At 35.6% G+C, this 14,609-nt stretch overlaps 1 protein-coding gene across 1 annotated transcript in view; it reads right to left on the bottom strand.

Annotated features, from left to right (window-relative positions):
- Positions 1-5,536: 5,536 nt before the first annotated feature.
- LOC133519477 (antichymotrypsin-2-like) overlaps positions 5,537-14,609 on the bottom strand; it is a 33,319-nt gene continuing 24,246 nt past the window's right edge. The window contains exon 8 of the mRNA XM_061853482.1: positions 5,537-5,813. Coding sequence (XP_061709466.1) covers positions 5,695-5,813 — 119 coding nt within the window. The 3' untranslated portion in view covers positions 5,537-5,694. The remainder of the gene's footprint in view (positions 5,814-14,609) is intronic.

Here is a 14,609-nt window from a genome sequence, read left to right as displayed (position 1 = left end):
ATGTGCGTGACTTACGATTTTGAGGCAATTTTTGTGACTTTTTAAGCTAGCCGATTTTTGGATAAGTTTAGTTTTGCAATTCGTATTATTTAAGATCGCACCCAAGTTTACTAGCCCTTGAACCCGTGTCCAGACAAGACAATTTTTCGCCAATCTGATGAAATTGTCCGATCTAATCAGGGCTATAACCGCGAAAATCGAAGTTCGTTAATTGCAGCCATTTTTCTCTGTCACTCTAATTAAGTCTTAATGATTTTGGTTGTCGCGGCAGGCCCCAGGCCGTGCGGACGCAAATGCCAATTTGGCTGCCAAATTCAACCACCGATTATTACCGATAATATGGAGGTGTGGACGCAAGAATACAAATTGGTGACGCTAGTTTTTGAGCATTTTTGAAGTGAAAACTTCTTTAGCGGCGCTGTGCACTATTTGTGATGGGGAAAAAATGTTAAACTCGCGACAGGTCACGTGACCGACAGATTCGTGACCTGATCGAAAAACTGTTACAATGTCATTGAAGCCAGTAGACCGCTGGCGCAACTTAAATATTAACGTTGTGCATTTTTAAGTTAAATAATTGTAATAGTTCTGAAGTGTTAAATTTTTAATGTAATATAAATTGTCATGTTTGTGTACGACAGCGCAATAAATGAATATTGTTTTTTACCACATAAATGATTGTACTTTTATACTGATAATTAAAGCAATTCGTGCAAAATTATTCCCTAACCATTCCAAAATATCAAAAATGCACAACGTTATTATTCAAGTTTTCACTTCTGCCGGCACTTGTTGTTGTTGTTGTTTTTTTTATTTTACAACGCTCAAATCTTCCTCGCATTGTCCCGGCATTTTGCCACGGCTCATGGGAGCCTGGGGCCCGCTTGGGGAGCTGGGGACAACTAATCTCAAGGTTTGGCGTAGGCACTAGTTTTTACGAAAGCGACTGCCATCTGATCTTTCAACCCAGAAGGTAAACTAGGCCTTGGTAGGATTAGTCCGGTTTCCTCACGATGTTTTCCGTCACCGAAAAGCGACTGGTAAATATTAAATGATATTTCGTACATAAGTTCCGAAAAACTCATTGGTACGAGCCGGGGTTTGAACCCGCGACCTCCGGATTGCAAGTCACACGCTCTTACCGCTAGGCCACCAGCGCTTTTTAGGGTTCCGTAGCCAAATGGCAAAAACGTCATAAAATTTAAACAAAACAAACATGGGGGGGGGGGATATCTATGGATAGGTCTTCAAAAATGATATTGAAGTTTCAAATATCATTTTTTTTCTAAACTGAATAGTTTGCGCGAGAGACTTCCAAACTGGTAAAATGTGTGTCTCCCCCCTGTAACTTCTAAAATAACAGAATGATAAAACTAAAAAAAATATATGATGTACATTACCATGCAAACTTCCACCGCAAATTGGTTTGAATGAGATCTAGTAAGTAGTTTTTTTTTAATACATCATAAATGGTAGGGAACCCTTCATGGACGAGTCCGACTCGCACTTGGCCGCTTTTTTTTCAAATATCACCACGTATCGTTTTACAGCGTTCAAATATCACCATAAAACTAACATTGGAGTATGATGCCAGGTTATTTTCTGATCGAATCGGTCGATTTGATCATCCCGTCTGGGTGCCTCCATTATATGGGTGTTTACTATACTATAAAAACCGGTTAAAGTGCCAATTACATCCAAACTTTATCAGGACCCGATTTCGGGCCCGAAAAAGAATATTTTTCCGTTTCACGGAATATCAGCACATCGTTAACAATATTTGAAATGTTAAAAATAATTTGTCTCTAATTGCCAAAAATGTTCAACGTTTGATATTTTTGCATATGAACCATTTTTTTACATTTCAAATATTGTAAATGATGTGCTGATATTTAGTGAAACGGAAAAATATTCTTTTTCGGGCCCGAAAACGATTATCATGCCCGAAATCGGGACTGATTTCGGACCCGAAATCGGGAACAGGAATGTAATTGGCGCTTAAGTGCAAGTCAGACTCGCCCACGAAGGGTGGGCAGCCTGGTGACAGACAGATAGACGGACAGTGGAGTATTAGTAATAGTTTTTACGTTTACGGTACGTTTTTACCCTTTGGGTACGGAATCCTAAAAATGTGACTTAAGCAGCAAAAATGTGACTTTTAGGGAAACGAAACGTAACTTATGACTCCAGAGCCCTGGCAACACTGCATTCTTTGCACTCACAGTCACTTGTTGCCATGGGTACGTTCCCCTGGACAACTCTTAAAAGGCTGACTTTATAGTGGGTGGATAAACTTTTTTGTGTTGTTATTCTGTCCCGTTGTCCAAGGGAAAATGGTAGCAGGTTTTTAGACAACATGTTGTATCACGATCTACTAACATGCTTAGTAGATGACCCAATATTCTTGGTAGACTTTAATCCACAATTAATTGTAAACATAAGTGAAAATCTTCTCCTTCCTCACTATGATAAAATAATAGAAATATATATATACTTGTAAAACTCGTATTTTAAATAATTATTTAAATCCGTTTAATCTTCAACTTGAATTGGCAGCTGAAATTACGGGACATATTTATTGCGGTACTGTACCTTCTCCAAAAATTGTCCACGAATAATTCCATTATAAAATGTCACATTTATTTTTCAGTCAACATAGGAACCACTAAAGAACACCTCTTTCATAATTTTGATATAAAACAGGAAAGGGCGGTTGGCGTTATATATTATTGTTGTTTCTATTTTAAACGCTGGTCGTGCGCCTAAATTCGTTACAACTGAAAAGATGTACTCCAATCAATATTTTACCCACTATTTCTTGTTGTTATTCTGTCCTGTATAACAGGGGACCATGGTATTCATTATTTGCAAAACTGCTTAGGTACTACCTTACTTGGTAAACGAGACATTAAGGAAAGGCCTTATAACTACCACAAAAATGCATATGTGGTTAATTCAAATGCCATAAAATCATGGTGTAAAAAGTGATCCAGGAGAACGGACCCTTGGCAGCGAGTCAGCCTGATTCGAAGAATGATTAAGACACGTTTAAGAACGACTTGTCAAAATTGACGTTTATTTCGATTCCGCTGTGATCCCAATAAGATCTAAGTAAGTATCTACCATATTTCTAACGTCAAAATGACATGGTTATGTTATATCTAAATGAGAACGTATCTAAACCAGAACTTATCGTTATCGTATTTCATTCTTCGAATCGGGCCGTGTGCCACAAAAAGTTGATTCGTCCTTAAAAAACAAAAAGTGCCAACTGAAGGGATAATAATCTCCCTTTCTATTCCCGTAAGAGGAATATATAAGTTGTTTAGAGTCACGAGTCAGACTCAGTCATGGTAATTTATTTTCACTATAATTAAAGGCGTTTCATTCCAACGAGTGACTGCGAAACATTTTAAAAGGTTATATCTCCGTGTAGTAACCGCAGTGTTTACGCCGTTTTATAAACCGCACAATGAACCCAGCAAAAATTAATTGTAAAACTTCGTTTAAAGTTTAAAACTTGATAGAAATTCATGTTACACAATAAAGAAAAACATTATAGAAAACATAAATAGACATACATCGCATATCGTAATTAAAAATAATAGCAATAGGTGTACAGGTGTACTTACATTGAGAATGTCTACTTACCTACTTCTCCTATCTATCAGAAGAGCAAATACGCTATTTTTAATTAGTTTTGTTGTTTTTGCATCCATCCACACTACAAGCTGTGTTATTTGTTCGTGACGAAGATATTTCTTTCGCATACCCCTGCGTGTGTGCGTGACCGCGTGTGACAACCAACTGGCTTGCTTTTGTACCGTGAACGGGACGAGATTCGTAGGTATAAATCCGAGCTCGCGCGGAGAGTTCCATAGGCCTGGTAGTAGCAACAGCTTTACATATGTACATTAAAAAACCTAAATGGTGAACACGCAATTAAAAATACTTCTATTTGTTTCTGGTTGTTTGTTTGTCAGCCAGGACATACACAGCAGTTACAGTTCGTATAAATTAAAAGCTACTCTGACTGTAAAATAAAGATATTATGATTTTAAAGACAAACCCAGGGGACATAACCCTGGCTAAGAAAGACAAGAAGTAAGTAAATTATAACCTCCACAAATTTGTAAAGTTTGACCTGGTCTCAAAAAAAAAAAACATTACATATATTTCAAAATTTATTTGGTTTAAGTTGCTTCGTTATTCTTAGAATAGAATACATAAATTTTGCCAATGTAAATTAAGCTCTGTTTAAAGTGGTAAGTTCTAGATGATGTTTGGTTCGGAATTTCGGAACATCATTATGGGAACGAAAGCCAGACTCCGATGGCTCGGGGACGTAGTCCGGGTGGGTGACACTGACCAATGTGACGATCGTACAGTTTGGAGGGCTAACTTGTCAAAGTATACGCCAGTATCAAATGGCCCGAGGACCTTCTGCACGTCCTTGATACCGCTGAAGAGACGAAGTGCAGAAAAACCTTGGCGCCGATGACTGGACAGTAACGGGTTTGAACAGAGTGCAGAGAAGCATGACGGTCTTTGTTATCGTAGGCCAAGAGCCACTTCGGATGGTCGCGCGGTCGCGCCACATCAATAAGTAAGAAAATAAGTTGTAGATTATTACACCCATCGATTATTTAATTGTAAACACCCGTAAAAATCTTCTCCTTCCTTACTTTAACAAAATAATAAAAAGGTCTGTTAGCTTCGAATATTATTTCGAATAAATTATTAGACATTAATGCAGCTTCCCCCGCTGAAAGAAAAGATACTCCATAAAATCATTGTTTAATTTTCAGTTATGATTTTCAAAGAAAACCAAGGGTAACGCAGGAGACAGGAAAAAGTTAGTTAAAATATTATTTTCAGTGACAAATCTGTGACTCACCTACTACACACAAGGCAACATATTCTACTCGTAACTTTTACAATCGCTCTTTAAATACTTATTCTTGTCTAACTTGAAACATGAAACGAATAGAAAATGGTCATTAATTACAGAAAAATAACAAAATGAATCAACTTCGTCTTGTTATCGTTTTGCTATGTCAGTCAGGCATAACCATAAAACTAATAATGACAAGAAAAATATCCATCTTAATAACAAAACCTCCATAAATTTATATTATACGAATTAAAAAAATACACATAGTACAACATCTATTTGGCATAAGGTGATAATATAATGTACACATAGTATTACATACTAAGATATCTATGATACACAAATTAGGTAATTGTAAGTCATGTGTTGTTTAAAGTGTTTTAAGTTGTAGATCTTCATAAAATTGATTATTTTAATTGTATACACCCGTAAAAAGCTTCTCCTTCCTTATTTTGATAAAATAGTAAAAGGGTCGGTTGGCGAGTTTTATTTCGTAAAAAAATTGCAGACTTTCCTACATGTTCCACAACTGAAACAAAGTATTCCGTAAAATTATATTTAAATTGTATTTTTCAAACAATTTGTAACGCAGGACGCAGGAGACAGAAAAAGGCTGATTATAATATGTTTTTACATGACAAATCTTTGACTAACTTGGCAGTGTATCTAATAAAGCACATTTTTTTTTGGTTACAGTTTTGTTCTACCAACTGTTTTGCCAACTTTAGGGACATAAAAGGAAACGAATGGAAAGCGTCCTATTTTTTATTACAAATTACAGAAACACAACAGATATGATTTTAATTGTAAACACCCGTAAAAATCTTCTCTTTCCTCACTTTGATGAAATAGTAAAAAGGTCTGTTGGCCTCGAACTTTATTTTGGTTAAAATAAATGACAATAATGAAATTTCCACCGCTGAAACAAGATGTTAAATACAATTATTTCTTAAATTATCAATGTTTTATATCAATTATGTTTTTCATAAAACATAATTGATATAAAAAATGCTGTAATTATTTGGAAGAACACTAAGAGTAACGCAGGAGACAGGAAAATGTTGGTAAATCTATATTTTTCATTGATAAATGTAATTTTAAAATCTTACGTGTTTACAACATTTCATATACATATAATTATTTGAATAAATGACTCCCACCAAATTTCATTTCAGTATCATCTCGCGAATCAGGGCAATACCTAAATTAAAGAATCAGTTTCATTTACACTTCAAAAAACTTGATTTTATGACTTACCTACTCATAAGGTAACATTCTACTGAATAAAAATTGCATTTTAAATATTTATGGAAAAACCAAGCGAAGCGAAGTTCTTTCAATTAACTTGGAACATTTCAAAGTTAAAGTATAAAATGATTTTTGCGAATTTTCAGGCCTTTGTTTTATTAAGTATAGTTATAAAAAAAGATAAACACCATGAAACGTTGACCGACAAACAACATCAGAAGTTGGTCATTCATACAAACTTCTTTTTTTATATATTTTATAATGTAGGAGGCAAACGAATAGACGTCGCAATATCATTGCCGATTCCTGATGTCCAGCAGGGCTAAGACGGTCGGCTCTTTATCATTTGTCACCATGTCTGTCATATTCTAACAAGTATGTAAGCGCGAAAGTGACGAACAGAGTGACAAGTTATAAAAATGGAACCATGCTGCCACCGCAGGGATCAATATTAGTAGAGTTCATAAAAATGAATATTCTAATTATTCTATCACGTTCTACTAACATGATTAGTGGCCCATTATGAAAATGCCTTATAACTAGTTACCACAAAAATGAATGGTTGTAAAATAAAAAAAATCTATAAAATCAGTACCATGGCAACGAGTGACTAGAAAAAGTTGATTCAGAATTGGAGTCTTTTAAAAGTAATTTCAGCGGAGTTTAACTGCACATTATACGAATTATACGAATAGAAGATGGTCATTAATTACAGAAAAATAATAAATGGATCAACTTCGTCTTGTTATCGTTTTGCTATGTCAGTCAGGCATAACCATAAAACTAATAATGACAAGAAAAATATCCATCTTAATAACAAAACCTCCATAAATTTTTATTATACGAATTAAAAAAATACACATAGTACAACATTTATTTGGCATAAGGTGATACTATAATGTACACATAGTATTACATATAGCCCAATTAATATCATATAGCCCAATTTTTACTTAACAACTTATTACGGTTTAAGATCGCTCACGCTGTTTGGTTCATGCGAAATGAAGTGAAAGTCATGCATGAAATGCACGTCGATCACCTAGACGATCGTCAAGGCCATATCAAAACCAATTCAAACCCTTAATACATTATTTGATCTGAATCGGACTCGTATGCAAGTTCACAATGCATCCTTTTTTCACCCTTGTTTTAATATGAAGCTTTAATTCAAATTCAGAATCTCTAAGAAAACATTACACAGTTATAATGTATATGTAACATTAAACACGTAAAATTAAAGGATAGAGTAAGGAATGATGATATCCGAAGAAAAACTAAAATTACAGACGCCTTAACATTCTCACTCGAGAGAAAGTGGAAATGGGCAGGACAGGTTGCCAGATATAGAGACGACAGATGGACCATACGAACAGTAAAGTGGTCTGGGCTGCAGGGGTGAAGAGGCAAAGGTCGACCATGTGGCAGATTGTCAGACGAATTAGTAGCAACGGCGGGTCCAAAATGGCTAGAGACAGCCCAAGATAGAGAGAAGTGGAATACCTTGGGGGAGGCTTTTACCCGAAAGGGGCCCACATATTTTTTAAGTTAAATATTGAGTCAAATTCTTTTATTTTAATTTCTATATTTATCTTGTTTTTTTAAAATATGAATGGAAGAAAATAAAGCTCTTTATATTATTATTGTAATGTTTATATGTCAAGCCTGACCAGTAATATATGATCACGCGCCATATTGCGGAATTTCATTGGAACTAAATTTTTCATACTACACTGAACTGTCACCCTATACATGAGAATAACAGCGCCCTCTTGACAATGATCATATATTTCTGGTCGGACTTTACTATGTTTAATCAAACACAGGCCAGTCATGCGGTGTTTCTATAGAAAAAAGATGTGTTCAATAAAACAATTGAAATATTTGAAACAGAAATCTGTATTATAAATTATAGTAAATACATTTTGCACAAAAGACTTAATGTGTCCTAAGAATACAATAACAATTAGTGGCGTTATTCATAAACACATTACAAGCATGTATTAGCTATAAATCGTTTATCTTTATCTGTCATTTTGACTTATGCACTTGTAAGAAAGGGATAAAACATAATTTAGCTAATTCAGTCTCGTCAAGTTTTATAAATATACCTACCATATGCATTTTGAACAGTTTTTGAAGTACGAGTATGTACTTACGGCACCTCATTTCTATTTTGGACGCACTTCATTTTATATTCATCGTATACCTTCATTAAAGTTGGATAGATGTATTTAACAAAACAATGTAAATAAATAGACGAGATTTACTGCCAGCGACCCGCTAGGCGGGTTCTCTCGTAAGCGCTTTTTATCTACAAAACGGAAAAAACGTGTTATCAGCTACAACCGTAGCGCGTGGCTCGCGCTGGCAGTGAATGAGTAAACAGTAAATTATTGAAGTTTATTTTCGTATCTTACCTTACTTACTGCCTACTACCTTATCTACCTACGAAAATACCAGTGAAAATTTTCTCCTTCCTAACTTTGATAAAATAATAAAATGGTTTATTCGCGTTAAATATTTTCGTATTTAAAATCTTCATCACAGACGAAATTTCCATCCCTGAAATAAAATGACGATAATTAATATTAATTAATTAATCGGTTTTCCATAAAAAGAAATAAAATAAAACCAGAAAATGCGGCATTTGAAAGTGTGCCAAGAGTAACGCAGGAGACAGGAAAAGCTTGGATATAAACTTTCTCCTTTCAAACAAATTGTATATTTAAATATTACTTATTACATTTAGGTAAGTGCTTTACTAATCTGTACTAATATAAAGAGTAGAATTACTAGAAGCCGGGAAAAATTGAATTTACTCAAACAAACAAATAATGTACCTATTTATCCCTTTTTATGCCCAGAGAGATATTGTTAATAAATATAAATGGATGGAACTTTTTCAAAGAGTCCTATCTTGCATAGTAAATAGACTCTTATTTTAAATTTACTTTTTATCATTAGTTTTAAGTTTATTTATAGCCTATTTTTAATTTAGGAATAAAATTGTATATATTAAAAAAAAAGAGACATATGTAGAATTACTGGAACTTTTTAATGTCACACGTTACCATGGTTACGTTCTCCTGGACAACATTATCAACCCTGACTTCATACGCCCTTTTATTAATGGGCCATCGACATCTTACTTCGCTTACTCGTACTAGAACGTCTAGAACTGTACGGTCAGCTGCAAAGAAAAACCGTTAGGCTGCGACGGCTGTAGCGGGTCGCTCCCAACCGATGTGGGGAGGTCATTCCACGTCATTGTGTGGACGTGTGTGGTGCTGGTGAAGGCGAACTCTTCGTCACTCTTCGCTACCGATCGTTACCCAACCCCACGACCCCTGAAAGGCATACCCTCCTGCTCCTTTTAGTTTATATCTGCAGCTAACTATACTACTATTGTCTCTTAGACAACTGAACCGAATAACTACCCAAAACTTTGTTCCACCCAAATGACAATGCAACGGATAAGGAAACACGTATTTTAGCTACATAACTTGACACGATTATTGTGATTGCATTATTTAACTTAGGCTAAATTTAATAGATAAATGGCACGTAAAATAAGAAAACATGTTGAACAAAATCATGCACTTACCGTTTTAAAACTATTAACTACAATAAAAAACACAATTGCAACGACAACATTAAACCGGGATCTATTAGCTAAATAGATTTAAAGTTATTAGTAAATTATTCAAATAAGTATATCAGTACCTGTACCTAAACACACACACAGAGCCAAAAACTTAAATTACATCTAGGTTTTAGAATAGTGTATAAACTAAACTCAACCTAGACAATAATTATTAAGGAGTATAATTTACAAATAAAAACAAGTCCAAAGGACAGTTCCAGCCTGCCCAAACTGCGGCAGTGACATGTTTACCCTAATGACATGATTTCCCCTGACATTCCAAGATATTCAGTCCTTAGTCCCTTGTCAGTGTTCCAAGGAAACTTGGCGAGCGTCAGGGTTTTTCATGAAGCCCCAACTAACCACTAGTAAGCTAAAGAGTCGGAATTGGATAGAGGAAAAGGAAGGTTAATGCGGTAACTAGGTACAGCATAAGTAAATTCTTCTTATCGTATCTTATCTTATCATAATGATGGCGACTTAATGGGCTAGCGGCCCACGAAAGGTTTTGAAATAAGGAACTTAATGGGTAATAGTTAACAGAATCAGGCATTACTTCGCGTAAATATGGATAAAAACAAAAAAAAATACTTTGCTAATCCGCAAAATAAAAACGTGCTAGGCAATTAGACCTAATGCTAACCCGTTATACTTACTTGCGTATTTTTACATGCAATTAGTGCTCCCAGCCTTCTACCGCGAAGATAAATATATAACAAACAACCACCAAAAGTCGACATGTGTCTTGCCTCTCTACGAGACATTATCAAAATATGCTGAAGACGTTGACGGTCTAGCGTCCGGCAACGGAATGAGCTATCTCCAATGGTCCGCCATATTTATACCTTGACCACCCCCCTACAGTGTAAGTGCGATTGAGATGAAAAAAATATAATAATGACGATGACGTCATGAAAAATTAAATTGTTCGTGAAGAATCACGTAATGTTTCAAATCAAATCAATTAATTTTACGGTAATACTCGTTTGTGGTAATGTCTCCTGCGTTACTCTCAACAGTAAGGTTTTAACAAATTAACCACTATTTTTTTGCGGACTATGCTAATCACACCTTATAAGATTTTGTAGATTTCTCTATTGACTCCTGCGTTACGAGACAGAATAACAACATACAACTATCCTTGTCCATTTTTTTCTCAGTCAAATTAGTTGTTTGTTCTTATATTGATTATTCTTTTATTTATTTTTTATTTTTATACATATAATTTATTTTTTAATCTATTTTCCTTTGGCAAAAATGGATTAACGTATTAAGTCACACGAATCTAACTGGAGAAATTAGAACGAGTATAGTTATGCTTACAAAACCTCTACTCGCTCTACTTTGTAAGTACAGCAATTTTAAGCGGCGAATCTAGTAGTAGTAGTAGTAGTATATATTATGTAAAATATTTTTTATGCATAGTTTCATGTCATTTAAGCATGTCGTTTTAAAATGAGAGCATAATTTTGATTGTATGGGAGCGGCTTTTAAGCGGCGGGTTCGTGTAACTCTTAACTAGTTAAACAAGTACAGCACCAATTCTATCATTTAAACATAGTCATTTTATATAACAAATGTACCTATAGTTAAAATTGATCGAGCTATTGAGATACATCCTGTATACAAGTGATTTCAACAAATTAGGCGTATATGATCATAATTGTAGGATTGCTTTCAAATAGTATCTCATATATATTGATCATTTCTATGATAGTCTAATTGCATTTGCGGACTAAAAGGGCTCACTGATTACCATTTCGCCGGCAGGGACCGGAAAACCCGTTCATTTGGCTTACCCGTTCGAATGGGTAACCCCTTCATATGATAAGCTAATCGTTTGGGTAACCCGTTCAACCGGTTACCCAACAATAATGATTAACCCGTATTATTCAGATTAACCTAATCGTAACAAGTGGTTACCGCTTACAGGAGCTGATTCGGTTTGTGTTTTGCATGTACTAACCGGTAACCTTTCGGTTTAGGGTAAGCCTTACCCCTCTCCCGCGCCTTTCCCCCACCGCTGCGGCACCGCGGCAGAGATGGGCATTACGTAATTGATTGACGATAGTTATATTGTAACTACCGACGTAAAAGTACTTTTCGTTAATGTTGACTTACTATATAGATGCTTATTTGTATCCGGTTTTAGTAAGATGGCGGCCACACACTTTGTCATAAAAATCATCATTTTTAGGTTTTAGGGAGTTCCGATTTCGAAAATGATGACGATTTTGGAATCCAAGATGGCGGCCATGCAGTAAGTCATAAAAGTCGTCATGTAAATCGGTTTTTAGGTTTATGGGAGTGCAGATTTAGAAAAAGATGACCATTTTGGAGTCCAAGATGGTGACCATGTACTATGTCATAAAAATCGTCATGGATGTCGTTATATAGGTTTTAGGGAGTGCAGATTTCGAAAATCATGACTATTTTGGAATCCAAGATGGCGGCCATGCAATTTGTCATAAAAGTCGTCATGGATGGAGTCCAAGATGGTGACCATGTACTACGTCATAAAAATCGTCATGGATGTCGTTTTATAGGTTTCAGGGAGTGCGGATTTCGAAAATCATGACTATTTAGGAATCCAAGATGGCGGCCATGCAATTTGTCATAAAAGTCGTCATGGATGTCGTTTTATACGTTTTAGGGAGTGCGGATTTCGAAAATGATGACCATTTCGAAGTCCAAGATGGCGGCTATGCAATTTGTCATAAAAGTCTTTATTGATGTCGTTTTATAGGTTTTAGGGAATGCGGATTTCGAAAATCATGACTATTTTGGAATCCAAGATGGCGGCCATGCAATTTGTCATAAAAGTCTTTATTGATGTCGTTTTAAAGGTTTTAGGGATTGCGGATTTCGAATATCATGATTATTTTGGAATCCAAGATGGCGGCCATGCAATTTGTCATAAAAGTTGTCATGGATGTCGTTTTATACGTTTTAGGAAGTGCAGATTTCGAAAAAGATTACCATTTTGGAGTCCAAGATGGTGACCATGTACAATGTCATAAAAATCGTCATGGATGTCATTATATAGGTTTTAGGGAGTGCAGATTTCGAAAATGATGACTATTTTCGAATCCAAGGTGGAGGCCATGCAATTTGTCATAAAAGTCGTCATAGATATCGTTTAATAGGTTTTAGGGAGTGCGGATTTCGAAAATGATGACCATTTCGAAGTCCAAGATGGCGGCCATGCAATTTGTCATAAAAGTCTTTATTGATGTCGTTTTATAGGTTTTAGGGAATGCGGATTTCAAAAATCATGACTATTTTGGAATCCAAGATGGCGGCCATGCAATTTGTCATAAAAGTCGTCATAGATGGAGTCCAAGATGGTGACCATGTACTACGTCATAAAAATCGTCATGGATGTCGTTTTATAGGTTTTAGGGAGTGCGGATTTCGAAAATCATGACTATTTTGGAATCCAAGATGGCGGCCATGCAATTTGTCATAAAAGTCGTCATGGATGTCGTTTTATACGTTTTAGGGAGTGCGGATTTCGAAAATGATGACCATTTCGAAGTCCAAGATGGCGGCCATGCAATTTGTCATAAAAGTCTTTATTGATGTCGTTTTATAGGTTTTAGGGAGTGCGGATTTCGAAAATCATGACTATTTTGGAATCCAAGATGGCGGCCATGCAATTTGTCATAAAAGTCTTTATTGATGTCGTTTTATAGGTTTTAGGGAATGCGGATTTCGAAAATCATGACTATTTTGGAATCCAAGATGGCGGCCATGCAATTTGTCATAAAAGTCTTTATTGATGTCGTTTTATAGGTTTTAGGGAATGCGGATTTCGAAAATCATGACTATTTTGGAATCCAAGATGGCGGCCATGCAATTTGTCATAAAAGTCTTCATTGATGTCGTTTTATAGGTTTTAGGGAGTGCGGATTTCGAAAATCATGACTATTTTGGAATCCAAGATGGCGGCCATGCAATTTGTCATAAAAGTTGTCATGGATGTCGTTTTATACGTTTTAGGAAGTGCAGATTTCGAAAAAGATTACCATTTTGGAGTCCAAGATGGTGACCATGTACAATGTCATAAAAATCGTCATGGATGTCATTATATAGGTTTTAGGGAGTGCAGATTTCGAAAATGATGACTATTTTCGAATCCAAGGTGGAGGCCATGCAATTTGTCATAAAAGTCGTCATAGATATCGTTTAATAGGTTTTAGGGAGTGCGGATTTCGAAAATGATGACCATTTTGAAATCAAAGGTGGCGGCCGCACATTTTGTCATAAAAGTCATCATGGAAGTCATTTTTTAGGTTTTAGGGAGTGCCGATTTCGAAAATCATGACTATTTTGGAATCCGAGATGGCGGCCTTGTTTTTTGTCATAATAGTCGTCATGGATATCGTTTTATAGGTTTTAGGGAGTGCGGGTTTTGAAAATGATGACTATTTTGGAATTCCAAGATGACGGCCACGTACTATTTAATAAAAGTCATCATGGATGTCGTTTTATAGGTTTTAGAGAGTGCGGATTTCGAAAAAGATGATCATTTTGGAATTCATGATGCCGACCATGAAATATGTCAGAAAAATAGTCATGGATGTCGTTGTATAGGTTTTACGGAGTGCGGATTTCGAAAATCATGACTATTTTGGAATTCAAGATGGCGACCATGCAATTTGTCATAAAAGTCGTCATCGATGTCGTTTTATAGGTTTTAGGGAGTGCGGATTTCGAAAGTCATGACTATTTTGGAATCCAAGATGGCGGCCATGCAACTTGTCATAAAAGTTGTCATGGATGTCGTTTTATAGGTTTTAGGGAATGTGGTTTTCAAAA

Source organism: Cydia pomonella, chromosome 7, assembly GCF_033807575.1.
Source record: "Cydia pomonella isolate Wapato2018A chromosome 7, ilCydPomo1, whole genome shotgun sequence".
Lineage (NCBI taxonomy): Eukaryota > Metazoa > Arthropoda > Insecta > Lepidoptera > Tortricidae > Cydia > Cydia pomonella.
The sequence above is the reverse complement of the archived record's forward strand: the minus strand, read 5'-3'. Positions and strand labels throughout refer to the sequence as shown.